The 18270-nt window shown below is 38.1% G+C and overlaps 1 protein-coding gene across 17 annotated transcripts in view; it reads left to right on the top strand.

Moving 5' to 3' along the window:
* Nucleotides 1–18270, top strand: part of NF1 (neurofibromin 1) — a 278753-nt gene that overhangs the window by 43680 nt on the left and 216803 nt on the right. For all 17 annotated transcript variants that reach the window (XM_034943231.3, XM_034943230.3, XM_003811980.6 and 14 more), the window contains one exon: nt 17336–17479. In XM_034943231.3, coding sequence (XP_034799122.1) covers nt 17336–17479 — 144 coding nt within the window. The remainder of the gene's footprint in view (nt 1–17335; nt 17480–18270) is intronic.

Genomic DNA, 18270 nt, shown 5'->3' with positions numbered 1-18270 from the left:
TTTTTTTTTTTTTTTTTTTGAGTCAGCGTCTCGCTCTGTTGCCCAGGCTGGAGTGCAGTGGTGCAATCTCGGCTCACTGCAAGCTCCGCCTCCCAGGTTCACGCAATTCTCCTGCCTCAGCCTCCTGAGTAGCTGGGACTACAGGCTAATTTTTTTTTTTTTTTGTATTTTTAGTAGAGACGGGATTTCACCGTGTTAGCCAGGATGGTCTCAATCTCCTGATGTCGTGATATGCCCACCTTGGCCTCCCAAAGTGCTGGGATCAGAGGCAGCATTCTTTAAAATTTTAAGTATTTTTTAAGATACTAATAATTTACCTTATTTTGAAGTTTTCTTCTCATTCTTCATTATCTTTTTTCTCAAAATTAATTGTGTGTACTTGGTTCTTTTTCTTTCATGTTAATAAGGTTTCCTTATACCTGGTGATTCTGAGCTGTTTTCACTTTAAATATCTAAGTTTTGTTTGTTTGTTTTTTGAGACAGAGTCTCATTCTCTTGCCCAAGCTAGAGTGCAGTGGCATGATCTCAGCTCACTGCAACCTCCACTTCCCAGGTTCAAGAAATTCTTGTGCCTCAGCCTCTCAAGTAGCTGGGATTACAGGCATGTGCCACCATGCATGGCTAAATTTTGTATTTTTAGTAGAGATGAGGTTTCACCATATTGGCCAGGCTGGTCTGAAACTCCTGTCCTCAAGTGATCGGCCTGCCTCGGCCTCTCAAAGTGCTGGGATTACAGCATGAGTCATTGCGCCTGGCCTACTCTTAGATCTTAAATGTTTTACACAGACACATACACACACATACACACGGTAACTGTGACGATGGATGTGTCAGTTGATCGTGGTAATCATTTCAGAATGTATACATCTATTAAATTATCATGTAGACCTTAAATTATTATTTTTGTCAATTATACCTCAAGCTGGAAAAAAATGCAGATCTACTCTTAAATGTGAGATAATTGGAAGCTCATGTGCATGGGCTAGGGTAAGTTGGTGGAGAACTAACTTTATTGTTGGAGGCTTTCTAAATGTATGTCTTTTCTTTGAACATTAGTTTGTTCCAGAAAATATTGCGTGGTTGGTTGCCTGGGAAGATATATGTCTGATTTTCGGACTTGGAAGCAAGATAAAGGAAAGAGGCTGCTGGTTTATGGTATAGAGATTTTCACTCGTTAAGGAAGTAACAAAGTAAGGAAGTAGGATTATTGTAGAAATATTATTTTACAGTTCAAGTTTGTAAAACACAGGTGAAGGTAATCGTTGGTGGGTCTCTTCCTCTGAGATCACCAAATTATCTGTAGACTGGTTGGTAGACTTGCAGAGACCACTTGTTCTTGGACAACAGTTAGAAGCATACTGCCCTAAGCAGTAAAAAGGTGATTGTTGAGGGCAGCAAGAGGCGGTGTAACATACCAGTTCATTTTTCTTTTCTTAGAAAGCATGTACTAATTGCCTTTTAAAACTCCTGACCATAGGGGATAAAATGATTACAAGAAAGATACCTTCCCTGCTCCCATGGAATTTACATTCTAGCACAACAGTGGATATTAAACAACGTATCATCTGGTTATGTAATTACAGTAATAAGAATCATGTAGGAGAGGTCAAGGAAGCTTACTGCTGCGGGGTTCAGGATGGCATCTCTGAAAGTATGAATAAGGAAAGTGGTGGGAGAATAAAAGGAGAGTGGCAGAGACTCAGACTGAGAGATTAATTGAGATAATGACAATTGTGGGATTCAATGAGGTGTATAATGTGTTTAGTGCCTGGTACTTGTGCTCAGTAAGTGCTGATTAGTAGTTGTTTATAGCAATACTGTTATCTTGGATGATCAAATAGAAGATCCCTAGCAAGTAATTTTATAAAGACAAAAATTTCGTGTCAACTCTGTAATAAAACAATATATCCTTAGAATCAGTTATCACTTAAAATCCTTATTTTATAGAAATTTTTGTGTTTCAAAAGTATAGCTAGGGCAAGTCCCCCTTCAGGGTGGATACTTAAAGGAGATGAAATCACTTCATAAAGGTGTCTGCACTCCCATGTTCATTGCAGTGTTATTTACAAGGTAGCCAAGATATGGAAACAACCTAAATGTCTGTTGATGGCAAATTGATAAAGAAAATGTGTGTGTATGTGTGTGTTTATACAATGGAACGTTATTCAGCCTTTAAAAAGAAGGATATTCTGTCATTTGCCACAACATGGTTGGACCTTATGCTAAGTGAAATAGACCACGCACAAAAAGAAAAATACTATATAATCTCACTTATATGTGGAATGTTTTTAAAAAGTCAAGTATACGGAGACAGAGAATAAAACAGTGGTTACCTTGGGCAGGAGGAGGAAGGAAGTGGGGTTATATAGATAATAAAATAGCAGATATATAGAATGAAGAAGTCTGGAGAGCTTATGTATAACATGAAGACTATAGTTAATAAAACAAAACTGTATTAAGGATTTTTATTAAGTAATTTAGCTGCTTGTAACACTTACACACACACACACATAGTAACTATGATAGATGTTTTCACTGTAGTAACCATTTTGCTGTCTATACACATCCCAAGATATCAGCTTATAAATCTCATATACACAGATTTTTTTTTTTAAAGGTATTATTGGGGCAGGGATCAGGCTTAACTTTGTGGTTGTATCTGTAGTACCCAGCACAGTGCCTGACACATAGAAGGTGTTAGTCTTGTTTTTTTTTTTTTTTAAGTATCTGAAATGCTTACCAGAAATTCTGTTCTTTCAGATGAGAGACATCTATGTGATTTTAGGTATTACTAAAAGAAATATTCTTCCTTTTTTCTTACTACAGTGTTGGTAGTGGTGCTCTTTCTTCAGGGACATCATTGATGGCCTTTTAGTTAGAATTTAAATGTTATCCTTTCTGTAGCCAGCAGGGATCTGTTGGGATAAAGTCTTATTTTTCTTTTCTTGGGAGTAATTGGTGCTTTCTAACTTTTCAGCACTTAGACTCACAATGTATTAGTTATCTATTGCTGCAAAACACATTACTTCAAAACTTAGCAGTTTAAAACAACAGACATTTATTATCCCACAGTTTCTATGGGTCAGGAAGATAGGAGTACCTTAGCTGGATGCCTCTGGAGCACGGTCTCTTGAGGTTGCAGTCAAGCTGTTGGCTGGGGCTATATCATCTGAAAGCTTTACTGGGGCAGGGGATGATGTACTTCCAAGTTCACTCCCATGGTTGTTGGGAGGAGGACTTAATTCCGTTTCTTGTGGGCTTCTTCCTGGTTTATGTTTGTTACCTGGTGTCTAGAGCTGATGTATTGGGCACTTCCCCTCTAGCATGGTTATTTTCTTTGTTTTTTCTCTCATTTAGGTGAAAACTTAGGTGAATTTTAATGTAAACCCTACCCCCATTATGGTCTAAGGGGCCTTTTAGAAAATGAGTAGAATGTACACAGAGGCAAAAATTTTAGCCTGTGACCTTTTGAAGAATTTTCTAAGTGAAACTAGAAACAAATTAACCATTGTTCACAGAGTGCTTTGCTTAATGTTATGCCTTCTTTTGCTAAATCCTCTTGTTTGTTGAAATCTTACATCTTAAGTTGCTGATAGTTTGTTAATAGAGATCATAATTAAAAGGTGGTTATATTTCTTCATGCAGTTTAGCTTTACATTTCTTCCATTATACCCAAAGATTTCTATAATATAGCAAGAAATGTTTTTAAAAAGTGTTTTTCCTCAATTGTGTGAAAGTAATGTATCTAACTGAAAAGAAGAGAAACTCATAAAAGTAAAAATTTTAAAAAATCATCTTATTCTTACCTCTCAAATACAATGACCTCATATTTTAAATTTTGCTCAAGGTTTTTTCCTCCTCATTCTAGGCATAATTATTTTCTTACATGTGTTTCAGTATTACTTTTTTTGTGAAAAATGTGGTTACAAATGTGGTCTAATTTCATTTTGCACTTTAAAAATTATTAATGAGGCCGGAAATGAGGCCGGGCACCGTGGCTCATGCCTGTAATCCCAGCACTTTGGGAGGCCAAGGTGGGCAGATCACGAGGTCAGGAGTTCGAGACCATCCTGGGTAACACAGTGAAACCCTGTCTCTACTAAAAATACAAAAAATTAGCCGGGCGTGGTGGCAGGCGCCTGTAGTCCCAGCTTCTCAGGAGGCTAAGGCAGGAGAATGGCATGAACCCGGGAGGCGGAGCTTGCAGTGAACCGAGATCGCGCCACTGTACTCCAGCCTGGGCGATAGAGCGAGACTCTGTCTCAAAAAAAAAAAAAATATTAATGAGATGGTCATATTTTTATGTATTTACTGATCACTGATCTTTGAATTGCCCCTTGTTTCTTGAAGTTTTTCCAATAAATATTCTTATTAATAGACAAGACAACCTGATCTGTTAGTTATGTAAACTTTTTGGTAGCTAATTGTATGTGCATTCTTTTACCTCCTGTTTGTTTCTTTATTAGCAGTGTCTTTTTGTTATAGAATTTATACATTTTCTTGTAAGCAAATATCAGTGTTTTTATTATAGGTGCTGTATGTTTGTCTTGCTTAGGAAAATCTTTATTACTCCAATATTATTAAATTATTCTTTAGTATTTGTCCTAATAGCTTTATGGCTTTGTTTTTTTTAAATCACACACACACACTCACACACACACATGCACACACACACTCTTTGAGACGGGTCTTGTTCTATCACCCAAGCTGGAGTGCTGTGGCGCAATTATGGCTCACTGCAGCCTCAACCTCCTGGGCTCAAGATATCCTCCCACCTCAGCCTCCCAAGTAGCTGGGACTACAGGTGCATACCACCACCCCCAGCTAATTTTTAAATGGTTTTTTTGTAGAAACAGGGTCTCACTTTGTTGCCCAGGCTGGTCTGAAACTCCTGGGCTCAAGTGGTCATCCTTCCTCAGCCTCCCCAAAGTGCTGGTTTTACAGGCATGAGCCACCACACCTGGCAGCACCCATATATTTTAAAATTTAGTATGAATTAGTCTTTTCTTTTTGATGTGGCATCATTGTATTGACTAATCCATTCTTTACCATTGATTTGAAATACCACCTTTATTATATTAAATTTCTGTGTGAATATGAATATCTTTTCTGTGATTGCAATTAATTTATACTTGTACAGATTGTGCTGTAAGAGCTTAACAGTATATTTCAGTACTTGGTCATGTCTCTTGTTCTTGTTTTTCTTTTCTTTTCTATTTTTTGTTTTGTTTTGTTTTGTTTTTTGAGACGGAGACTCGCTCTGTCGCCCAGGCTGGAGTGCAGTGGCGCAGTCTCGGCTCACTGCAAGCTCTGCCTCCCGGGTTCATGCCATTCTCCCGCCTCAGCCTCCCAAGTAGCTGGGACTACAGGCGCCTGCCACCACGCCCAGCTAATTTTTGTTGTATTTTTAGTAGAGACAGGGTTTCACCGTATTAGTCAGGATGATCTTGATTTCCTGACCTCGTGATCCGCCCACCTCGGCCTCCCAAAGTGCTGGGATTACAGGCTTGAGCCACTGCGCCTGGCCTTGTTCTTGTTTTTCAAAAATTTCTTTGGTATTCTCACAAGTTTATTCTTCCAAATTAACTTCAGAATCAGCTTACCATTTTAAATAAGCACCCCCCTTCTAAATCTATTATAACATCTCACTACTTCCTCTTCTATTCGTATTAGCTTAACTTAAGCTACCATCCTCTCTTGAGTAAGACTGTTTTCTAACATACAGCAACAAGAGGGTTCTTTTTAAAACATAAATCAGATTATGTCATTCCTTTGCTTAAATTCCTTCAGCGCCTTTTTCCCCTGTCTTTTGGTTATCTATTGCTGTATAATAAGCTACTCCAAAGCCTTGTAGCCTAAAAACAACCATTTTATTGTGCTCACAATTTTGGGGGGTCAGGAATTCATGACAGGTTCAGCTGGGCAGTTCTTCTGTTCCATATTGTGTTGCTGACACTGGAGAATCCCTTCCATTATGGCTTCTTCAGTCACATGTCTGGCTCCTCAGTGCTTCTTGGCCTCTCTCTCCACAATGGCGTCCCATTCTTCAGAATCTCTGCATGTGGCCTCGGCTTCTCACAGCGTGCTGATCTCAGAGTAGTCCCATTTTTTACATGACAACTGGCTTCTAGGAAGAGGGAAATAAAAACTGTCAGACCAATTAAGGACTATGGCCTGGAACTACACAGTGTGCCTTTAAGCCGTATTTTATTGGTCAGAATAGTCACTGGACCTGCTAGATGAAAGGAGGTAGAAAAATAAATTTCTTTTCCTAATGAGGGAGTGGCAAAATCTTATTGCAGGAAAGCATGTGGGATGAGAGATACTTGACAGTTGGAAAATATAATCCGTGACATCGTCAAATTCAAAATAAATTCAGAGTTCTTAAAATGGCCTATAAGGCTTTTCATGATCTGACTCCTGCTTCTTGAATCTCTGACCGCATCCCCTAGATTTTCCTCTTTGTTCCCTTTGGGTTAACCACATTGGCCCTCTTGCTAGGCTTTGAACATGCCACACCCAACATCAGATCCATTTTACTTGCAACTACTGCCGTGAATGCTCTTCTTTAGATCTTTGCATGGGTCTTCCCGTTCTCATTCATTCATTCATTCATTCATTCATTTTGAGACAGGGTCTCACTCTGTTGCCCAGACTGGAGTGCAGTGGCACGATCTGGGCTCAATGCAACCTCCACCTCCCGGGTTCAAGCAATTCTCCCACCTCAGCCTCCTGAGTAGCTGGGACTGCACGCATGTACCACCATGCCTGGCTAATTTTTGTATTTTTGGGTTTCACGAGGTTTCCCCATGTTGGCCAGGCTGGTCTCAAATTCCTGACCTCATGTGATCCGCCCGCCTCAGCCTCCCAAAGTGCTGGGATTAGAGGTGTGAACCACTAATCCCATGGCTGGTCTTCCCATTTTTTTACTTCATTTAGGTCTCTGCTCAAATGTCACATCTTCAGAGAGCTTCCCCTGAACACGTTATCTGATAAATTCTTGGTTACTTAGAACTCCTTAATCTTGATTTTTTTTTTCCTTTTCATAGAATTTGGTGCTGTTAGTAGGAGCCTGGGGGGCCTAAGTACCACTTTTCTTCCTTCCCTGCCTGGCTTCTGAGCAAGTTGAGAAATGAGTAAAGGTGGAGGCCAAAATATATTTTAAAAATTCCTCTGACTAAAGGGAGATGAAGTAAAGGGAACAAAAGAAGTATCATGAAGATTCTCAGATGTCCGACATGGGAAACTGGGTAGATTGTGGTACTATTTACCAAGACAGGAAACATGGTAGGAAGATTATGAATTAAGCTTTGGAAATGTTGAGTTTGAAGTGCCTACAAGTTATCCATGTGGAGAAACCAAATGGACATTTGGATAACACATCTGAAGCTCAGGAGAGAAGTTTACATTACAGATTCAGGTTTGGTAGTTGTTCTAGTTTTCTATTGCTGTGTAACAAACTACCACAAACAGTAGCCTAAAACACACAAAATTACTATCTTACAATTTCTGTGGGTCGGAGTCAAGGCATTGCTTAGCTGTGTTCCCTGCTCAGGTTCTCATCAGCCTGAAATCAAGGTTTTGGTTGGGGCCTCAGTCTTATCTGAGGCTTGGGGTTCTCTTCCAGGCTCATTGGTTGTTGGCAGAAGGTTCAGGAATCTGGGGAGACAAGATTTTTGGGAGCACCAACCCAGATGTTTCCATTCCATGTGTCAGAGTCTTGTTCTTTCCTAGCCAGGCCCCTGATCTGGACGTAGGAGACCTGCTGCCTTTGGGAGTTCAACCTTTGAAGCCCAACACATACAGATTTAGATATCTAATCTGTCTGTCCATCCATCCATCCATCCATCCAATCTGTATATCTCTGAGATATATAAGTGTAATAAATGGGCGATAATCAAGTGCTGGTTTTGGTCCTTAGGTTTCTCTGCCCTCCAGCTGCAGGAGAGGAGAATCTCTGTGTTTTCAGAGAGGTTCTCTGGCTTTCAAACTTAGTTTTCAATTGGAAGTTAATCAGCTTTTTTGTTGTTGTTTTTTCTTTGAAATCAACATCTGGGAGTGAGGAGCACTGGGCAAATGCAGTGCAGGCCCAGCACCAGCTTTGGCCAACCCCCACGGGGAGCCTGGAGTGAGAATGGGAGCCTGGGACAAGAATGGCTCTTCTGAGTTGCCCAGAATTGCAGTGGCTGATGTGTCCAGGCCTTCATATTGCCATATCAATTAGTCATTTGATGTGGGTTATCTTGGGAAGGATATGACCTTGAACAGGGTTGTTCCTTGTAGGTGAGGCAATCCCTGAAGGGGCTGACTGACAGCACTCCCAGCATTTAAGGTAAGTCCTTTTTTGAAGGAGGAACTGGGTAGCACCTCAGTGTCTACCACGATTTCTCTGTATCCACCAAATGGCCAATTTGTTTTTGTTTTTTATTATCATTATTCATTCATGGATTTAAGCATATATTTAGCAAACTTTCTGTTAAATTATGTGTATAGAAAAGGGCACAAATTGTAAATATACAGCTCAGTTAAATGTTCACAAAGTAAACACACCAGTGTAACCAGTATCCAGATCAAGAAATAAAACAATACTGTGAATCTAGGAGTCCTCCTCGTGTTTCCTTTCAGTCACTGTTTTCCAGGGATCTATCCTGACTTCTAAAATCATGGGATGAATTTAGCATGGTTTTGAAATTTATGTAACATCATACAATATGTCTTGTTCTGACTTCTGTCTGTCAGTATTGTATTTGTGAAATTAAGCTCACAATTGTAAGTCATTCTCTTGCTGTATATTTTTTCATGGTATGACTATACCAGTTTTTAAAAACCATTTCTGCTATTAACATTTGGATTGTTCCAGTTGTTGGGAATTATAAAACATGCTGCTGTAAAACATTGTTGTGCATGTCTTTTGGTGAACATATATACATTTCTGTTGGGTATATATCTAGTGAAATTGCTGAATGTGTGTGTGTGTGTTCAGTTTTAGCAGATAATGCCAGTTTCCAAGGTAAGTACTGAGTTACATGCCTACTAGTAGCTCCTAAGATTTCCAGTTGCTGTAATTTGCTCCTGTTTGTAGAAGACACAGCCTTTGAGGGCTTATCACTGAGAACTGTATTTACTAAGGTCTCCACTAGCAGATTCTGAACTCTTTTGTCCTCTCGAAGCTGCAAGGCTTTCAAATTCTGCTTTGCTTTTCAGAAGTTTTTGGTTTAGCCTTTTTACCCTCTTCCACTCACTGAGGCATTTGAGATTCCCTCACGTCTTCAGTTTTGCCAATCTAGCCCTCAGTGAACACCAGAATCTCTGATGGTTTCTTCTTCCATTAGAGGTACATTGCCTGGGAAAAAAGCCTTATTTCTCAATCTGTTTTCCTGACCAGAATCTGCAAATGCCCCAGGGGAAAAGCAGCTGCAGAAGATCCCCTTACCTCATTATAGCTCACTCTTTTTGGAATCCCTATTCCTTCAGTAGCTCTCTGAATTCTTCAAACAGGTGATTTTTATATTTCATCTTTTGTTAGAAATTAAGTTTGTGGTGGGAGCTATTGTTTTGCAGTAAATTATTCTATCCTACATGGAAACAGTAGTATGGATTTAAATATATTTCATATGTTTCAATAAATTGCCATCCTTAAGTGTTCAAATTATTACACTTTTGGCCAGTGGGGGCCTCTTTAAAATTCATTCCTAACCATTTTTGACTTGACCGTTATTAGTCAGTGCTGCTATCTGGTATGACAAGATGTTCCGGGGTCATTATGTCTTTTTTTTTTTTTTTTCCCCTCCAGACATAGAAGCAGCCATTTCCTAAAGGAGTCCAGATTCCTTTTACTGGGAAATGGTCGTTCAAGATTACAACTGAGTGAGGATTACTATGGGATTGGTCATTAGTCATTACTATGGGATTGGTCATTGTTTCTAGGCATTTTCATTGGACAGAAATAGAAATATGTTTTTTAAAGTACAAAATAAAATATCTTGACTTCATATAGATACTTCTATTTCAAATTCAAGACTACATTTCTTTACTTTACCATTACTTTTATTTCCCATGCTGAAAGTCTTGGGTTTTTAGAGGCACTAGGAGTCATAGAATTAAAATACCACAGAATTATTTAGTTCCTCTCTTTATACCATTAAATAATTAGATACATTTATACCATTAAAGAATTAGATATAGTTTTCAGTTGATTTGTTTATTTTTGATTTCTAGACTTCTTAAAATTTTAATTTTATGTTTATGTAAGTTACGTAGTTCTAAAATGAAATCTACAAAAACAATATGTATTCCATATAGAATATGGATTCTATCCTTTTCACTTCTACTTTATTTCTTTTTATTTCCTAAAGGCAACCACTAATTTTTTTGAGCATTTCATTCTTCTACTGTTTTGTTTTGTTTCTTAACATAAACATATATTTCTATCTCCTCCCTCTTCTTAGATGAATGGAACATACTGTGTATATATTCTCCATCTTGTTTTTTTTTTAACTTAAGATGTGTCCTGGAAATTATTCTATCATTTAATGAATTTGGATTCATTTTTTGGTTTTACGTTACATTTTATACATGTCTTTTATTTAAGTGTCACTGTGTTCATGTTATTTGCTCTTTCAGCATATATAAATATATACACGTATATACATGTACACACACACACACACACACACACACACACACACACACACACATTTTTTGAGACAGAGTCTTGCTCTGTTGCCCAGGCTGGAGTGCAGTGGGGCTTAGCTCACTGCAGCCTCTGCCCCCTGGGTTGAAGCAATTATCATGCCTCAGCCTCCCAAGTAGCTGGGATTATAGGCACGCGCCACCATGGTCAACTAATTTTTTTGTATTTTAGTAGAGATGGAGTTTCAGCATGTTGGCCAGGCTGGTCTCGATTGCCTGCCTTGGCCTCAGCATATATTTTTGTATTTAGAAAGATTTATTCAGACCAGCGTTCATACTGTGTAATGATAAGGAATTTATTGTAGAAATTAGATTGTATACAGTTTTGAGGGGACTAAGTGAGGTGAGTATCTGGAATGGGGAATTGGAGGATCAAAGGAGTCCACTAACCAGATCGTCCAAATCAATGACAATGGGTAGATAAGTTGGAGCTGTTGGGGAAATCTGAGAAGTCAAATATATCCAGCCACTGAAGTGAGATTATGAAGGAGGAGCTTGAGGAGGGCACTGTGGGAAGCTCTTGCCATGTAAGGTTTGTCTTACAAAGCCCTGTAGGTTTGCACCCAAGCATCTGGTGGTAGGTTTGGGCTAGTATTGGTCAGCAGAGTGACCACTGGTCCAAAGAAAGAGCTGGACATGGAGTGAAAGAGAGAGAGAGTAAAAGCTGGAACTTTCTGGGTGCCTCTGTATCTGTCTCTCATTGTATGTTACTGTGAAACCTTCAGAATAATAGCTGCTGCTTCGCTTCCACATTTCAAACAAATTTTATACAGGTCGAGTATCCCGTATCTGAAATGCTTGGGACCAGAAGTGTTTTGGATTTCACATATTTTTGGGTTCTAGAATATTTGCCTTTTACTCACCGTGATCATCCCTAATCTGAAATGAGCATTTCCTTTGAGAGTCATGTTGTTGATCAACAAGTTTGGATTTTAGAGTGTTGTAGGTTTCAGATTTTTCAATTAGGGATAGACAGCCTGTACAAATTACCCTTTAGACCAACTCTAACCCAGAACCATATAGTGAGTGGGATCTGGGAAAGTAGTTCCCAGCTTAACAGTTAACACACCACGCACCACCAGTACAATTTGTGTTTTTGTTCTGGTGGTTACCATTATATTAATACCTTTATACGGTATTCTAATTTCCTTCTCTTTTGGGGTGGAGGGGTATTATGTGTTGGTTTTTCACTCTGAGCGATATTGAAATGAACTAGAAACCTCCTTTCCTCATCTCCTTTTTCCCTAGCATTTTACTCTCAGTTAATAACAAGACAATCAAGAAACATATTCTACTATTTATATGCTCTCACCACCCTCCCTCTCCTCAATTTTGATAATTGTATCTATATTATCAAGTACATAAAGCAGTCACCTAATATACTTTCTCCCTTATTGCCACCATTCTCAGTTCTTTTAGAAAATACAGTGATGCTCCGGCTGGGCACGGTGGCTCACGCCTGTAATCCCAGCACTTTGGGGAGGCTGAGGTGGGTGGATTACCTGAGGTCAGGAGTTCAAGACCAGCCTGACCAACATGGTGAAACCCCGTCTCTACTAAAAATACAAAAAAATTAGCCAGGCAATGGTGGTGCATGCCTTTAATCCCAGCTACTAGGGAGGTTGAGGCAGGGGAATCACTTCAACCTTGGAAGCAGAGGTTATGGTGAGCTGAGATTACGCCACTGCACTCCAGCCTGGGTGACAGAGCAAGGCTCTGTCTCAAAAAAAAAAAAAAAATACAGTGATGCTCCACATAATGACATTTTGGTCAGTGATGGACTGCATATGTAATGGGAGTCCCTCAGTATTATAATATGGTATCATTACCTTTTCTATGTTTAGATACACAAACACCATGTGTTCAAGTTGCCAAGAGTATTCAGTACAATAACATGCTGTACAGTTTTGTACGCTGTATACCATATAGCCTAGAGGTGTGGCAGGCTATACTATCTAGGATTGTATAAGTACACTCTGTGATGTTCACATGACAGTGGAATCATGTAAGGACACATTTCTCAGAACATACCCCATCACTAAATATATTTAATGATTCCTATTAATGTGGATGTCTTTCCAGTTATTCTGGTCATCTGAAGCATATTCTCTAGTATATCCTCCAGGAAAAGGAAAAGGGAACAAAATTTCCAGGGTTCTTGCCGTTTAGCATAGTTTGTCATTGCTATAAAATTGTCTCTCAGTATCTGGGACATTGGTTCCAGGAACCTCCATGGACGGTGAAATCTGTAGATGCTCAAGTCCCTGATATGAAATGGTGTGGTATTTGCATATAGCCTACACACATCCTCCTGTGTACTTTAAATCATCCCTTGATTACTTATAATACTTAATACAATGTAATACTATATAAATAGTTGTTATACACTATTATTTAGGGAATAATGATGAAAAGTCTGTACCTGTTCAGTACAGACATACTAAAACTTATTTTTTGATCTGCAGTTTGTTGAATGCATAGATGGAGAACTCATGGATTCAGAGGGCTGACTGTATTTGAATTCAGTTTGGCTAGATATAAAATCCTTGGTTTATGTTTTCTTTTTTTTATTATACTTTAAGTTCTAGGGTACATGTGCACAATGTGCAGGTTTGTTACATATGTATACATGTGCCATGTTGGTGTGCTGCACCCATTAACTCGTCATTTACATTAGGTATATCTCCTAATGCTATTCCTCCCCCCACCCCACGACAGGCCCCCGTGTGTGATGTTCCCCTTCCTGTGTGGTTTATGTTTTCTTTAAATATCTTAAATTTATTTTACTTTATTGTTTTCTGACATAAAATTTTGTCAAAGTCTGATGAGAGTCTAATTTTTGGGTTTTTTTGTATAAATAATGTCCTCTTTCTGCCTGTAAGTTCAAAAGATTTTTTTTTTCTTGTTCACAGAAGTTCAAAATATGTTCAGGTATTGGTCATTCTGGGTCACTTTTCCAGGTGTGTGGTATGCACATTAAAGATACAGTTTCAAGTTTTTAAAAATTTCAATAATAATTTCAGCAAAGTTTTCTTGAATTCTAGTTTCTAATATCCACTTTATTCCATTGGTTTGGTTTCTTTCTTTGGTGACTCCTGTTATATGTATGTTGAATCTTCTTTTTCTATCTTTTTTTGTCACTTTATTGTAAATTTTTATTATCTCGTATGTAATTTCTTTTTTATATTACAACTTTCCTCCTTAGTCCCCCCTTTTTTTTCAACATTTGTTTACTCTTAAAGCATTATCTTCTGTGTTAATTTACTCTTATGTATCTTCTGGTTAGTTTTCATTTCTGAAATGATTTATCTTCTAATTCTTTTTTGAGTTCTGTCAACTTATTTCTATCTGTAATTCTTACTTGTGTTATTCCACATCTTTTGTCATTTTCTTAATTTCTCTTGGCTCACTTTGAAATAATAATTTACAGTTTTCATCTGTTGGTGGATATGTCTTTTTGGATACTTTGATTTTCTGTTGTTTAGACCCTTATTTTTATGTTTTTCTGTTTCTTACTCCTTTTTCTTAATAATAACTTTACATATTATTTGACCATAGAACTTTTCTGTTGGCTTATTTTTATGTGAAATTAATTTTTCTGAATTGGTAGGAGGGATTTGTAGGCCAGGATAGCTTTGTAGCTTTATGGCTCTAGAGCTTATTCTTTTTTTATTTTCATGAAATAAAAAAAAAATGGTCTCATTCTTTCAGAGATCTCTTGTTCATCTCTCTCTTTTTCATTTTTATTTGGACCTTTTTCCTTTTCTCCCTTTACCCCTGTTTTCAGTTTGGAGTTCATTCTCAGCAGTTTCTTCTCAGTGTGGGCTAGAACTGTGCTGTCCAGTCAGATCTAATAATTACATGTGTGGCTACTTAAAGCTAAATTTAAATAAACTTTATTTAATAATAACTTAAATAAACTTTAAACTTTTGATTTCTTGTCTATACCAGCTATGTTACAAGTGGTTAATAGCTACATGTGACGACTAGTGGCTGTTGTATTGGGCATTGCCCATGTAGAGCTCTATCATTACCACAGCAAATCCTATTAGACAGTGATGCTTTTGAGTGTGCTCCATTCTCTTGAGACTTTTGTCATAGGCCTTTTTCATTCATCTGCAAATTGCAATGAGCATAACTACCCTCTGTTTTGGCTAATATTCCTAAATTGGGCTGCTGTGCTTTTTATTAAGGATGCAGTACATTGGGAATCTCCTCTTGTCAGATCCATTAGACATTCTCCTTCCACCTGCTTTCTCTTGCATAGATGCTTATACCACACCAGTATTTTTGTTTTTTGTTTTCCAGACACAGGATCTCGCTCTGTTGCCCAGGCTGGAGTGCAGTGGCTAGATCACAGCAACTTTCTGGGCTCAAGCAGTCCTCCTGCCTCAGCCTCTTGAGTAGCTGGATTACAGGCACACACTACCAAGCCTAGATTTTTTTTTTTTTTTTTAAAGTAAAGATGAGGTCTCACTCTGTTGCCCAGGCTGGTCTTGAACTCCTGGACTCAAGCAGTCCTCCTGCCTCAGCCTCTCAAAGTGCTGGGATTACAGGCATGAGCCATTGCACATGTCCCCAACCAGTTTTGTAACTGTAAATGGTTTGTTTCTATTTGTTCACTTCTCTGGGTTTGGGAATGAGGGACCTTGTCCCTTCATCATTTTCATGTAGATATTCATCAGTTTGTGTTTTTACTGATGAAAGTTCTAGTTTCTTTGTTTTTTTTTTTTTTTTTTTTTTTGAGACAGAGTCTCTGTTGCCTAGGCTGGAGTGCAGTGGTGCGATCTCAGCTCACTGCAGCCTCCACCTGCTGTTCAAGCCATTCTCGTGCCTCAGCCTCCCTAGTAGCTGGGATTACAGGCATGTGCCACCACGCTCGGCTAACTTTTTGTATTTTTAGTAGAGACAGGGTTTCACCATGTTGGCCAGGCTGGTCTTGAACTTTTGACCTCAAGTGATCCACCTGCCTTGGTCTCCCAAAGTTCTGGGATTACAAATGTGAGCCACCGCACCTGGCCATTTCTCTGATTTTTATGGGATACTTAGGGAGATTCACCAGCTGCATTTTATGAAACCCTAGTTCAAGAAACATACTGGAAAAGGAGATATGGTCACAAAGAATAGGAGATGTTTCTAAGGGAAATAATAAATTAAAATGAAAGTTACAGTTACTTGTGCTCACTGAATCTAAAACCCAGCTGATTAAAAATTTGGCAAAATAAAATTAAAAAGGTTATCTGTGCTCGTAAACAAAAGTCCCATTTTTGGCCTTTCAGGTTTTTTTCCTCCATAATCTTTATAATTAACATTACGAAGTTCTGTAGTTTCTGTTCTGCCCCCTCCTTTACACTCTAAAAATGCTGCCCCACCCCGCCAATTTCATTTAGTATTTCCTTTTTTTTTTTTTTTTTTTTTTATTTGAGATGGAGTCTCGCCCGATCGCCAGGCTGGAGTGCAGTGGCGTAATCTCGGCTCACTGCAATCTCTGCCTCCTGGGTTCACGCCATTCTCGTGCCTCAGCCTCCCGAGTAGCTTGGATTACAGGCACGTGGCACTACACCCAGCTAATTTTTGTATTTTTAGTAGAGTCTGGGTTCACCATGTTGGCCAGGTTGGTCTCAATCTCCTGACCTCGTGGTCTGCCTGACTTGGCCTCCGAAAGTGCTGGGATGAGCCACCGTTCCCAGCCTATTTAGTATTTCTTTACTATCAAAATAATCGTCCATTATTAACTGATTTAGCAAACTTGGGCATGCCCCTCGGTCTCTTTCCACCTTTAGTTGTACTATGTTAAAAATGAGAAAGTTATATTCAGGTTTGTTTTTTTCACAGAGGAACATTGCTAGGTTTCTCTGTTAGCATTAGCAGGGTTTAATATTAACAGTAAGTATGTCCATGATGCTTTAAATACAGAATGCTATTTTTGAGCAGAGTAGAGATGAACTTCTAGACAGTGGAACTTAACTCATTCACAGAGAAATGTAAATGTGGTCTTCTCATAGAATATTTTTTCTCATGGGATTTATCTACTTGTGTTCTATTATCCCTTCAATTGTGTAGCTGAGGGTGCTTATCTTACTGAGTCAGTCTTACTGTTTTTTTCCCAGGTTTTATAGTTTGTTCTTGCTTCTGAACAATCAGCAGTTGTTTGCCATTATTGACAAGAAGTCTAGATAGATTTTCTTGATCTGTTTTTCTTTTAATGTTTGAGTTCAATGGATAAGGGAAACGGTTGTATGCATTTTATTGCAGACATTCTCTGAAATAATTTTTAGCCACAAGGAAATAGCTCTGTTTCTGTGAGTCATCATTTCTTCTTATATAGTGCTGGATAAAGAATTTAATTTTGTAGATAGAGATTTATGACTTCCAGAAAGAAAGCTGCAAAAATGGAAGTTTCCAAAGAATTTAAGATTTGCTATAATAAATGCTATCATATATTGGTGTTTGAGATGCAAATGTACATATCTGTGTATCATATATTGGAGTTTGATTGAAAATCGGAGTTTGAGATGCAAATATAGGTATCTGTGGTTGATGCAGTTTTCCTAAAACGTCATGATTTTCAATGGCAAGTAAGTTATTTATGGTCGTTTTTAAGGATAAGCTGTTAATGTATTTTTTTTTCTTTTTTTTTCAGCTTCCAATAAAAACAGGACAGCAGAACACACATACCAAAGTCAGTACTGAGCACAACAAGGAATGTCTAATCAATATTTCCAAATACAAGTTTTCTTTGGTTATAAGCGGCCTCACTACTATTTTAAAGAATGTTAACAATATGGTGAGTATTTGGGTTACTGTGTTTTGGGGAATTTGCTTTCTTTTCTTTTTGATTAAAAAGTTTAGAACAGCATATTTTGAAGTATGGAAAGTGATTTTCTGTGGACTTTGGATATAACCATTAATCTTATTTTGTTTACGAGCACAGATAACCTTTTAATTTTATTTTGTCAAATTTTTAATCATCTGGGTTTTAGATTCAGTGAGCACAAGTAACTGTAACTTTCATTTTAATTTATTATTTCCCTTAGAAACATCTCCTATCTTTTGTGACCATGTCTCCTTTTCCAGTATGTTTCTTGAATTAGGATTTCATAGAGCTTTTGTGGCCTACACGAATTGACCACAGTAATCCATTACACGTATTTTTCTTTAGCATCTTGTTTGAATTTACTTATGGTTGTCCCAGCCCTAAGTAGATGATAAAATATGATCTCATAGTCCTAAAATGTGGATTGATTTTTTATGAAGATATGTGTTTTTTCTTCCTTCTGTAACCTGCGACAGATTCTGTAGTAGTTACCCTGTTGTTGAAACAGTTTTTCTCAAATACCAGTTTCATCAAATAATTCCACTGTTAAAAGCTCATAATTTCTTTCTTCTTCCCATTTTCTAAAATCGATTGACGTTTCCTAGACTTCATAGTACTCCAGCTGTTCTCCCTCTGTACCTTTGAACATATAACATCTTTTGTCTTTCTCAAGTGATCCCTTCCTCTCTCTAAATTCCTATTTAACATCTCCATTCTAAGCTGTTTCAAACTAACATACTCAGTTCATGGCAACTGATCTG

This window comes from Pan paniscus, chromosome 19 (assembly GCF_029289425.2).
Source record: "Pan paniscus chromosome 19, NHGRI_mPanPan1-v2.0_pri, whole genome shotgun sequence".
Classification (NCBI taxonomy): domain Eukaryota; kingdom Metazoa; phylum Chordata; class Mammalia; order Primates; family Hominidae; genus Pan; species Pan paniscus.
The sequence above is the reverse complement of the archived record's forward strand: the minus strand, read 5'-3'. Positions and strand labels throughout refer to the sequence as shown.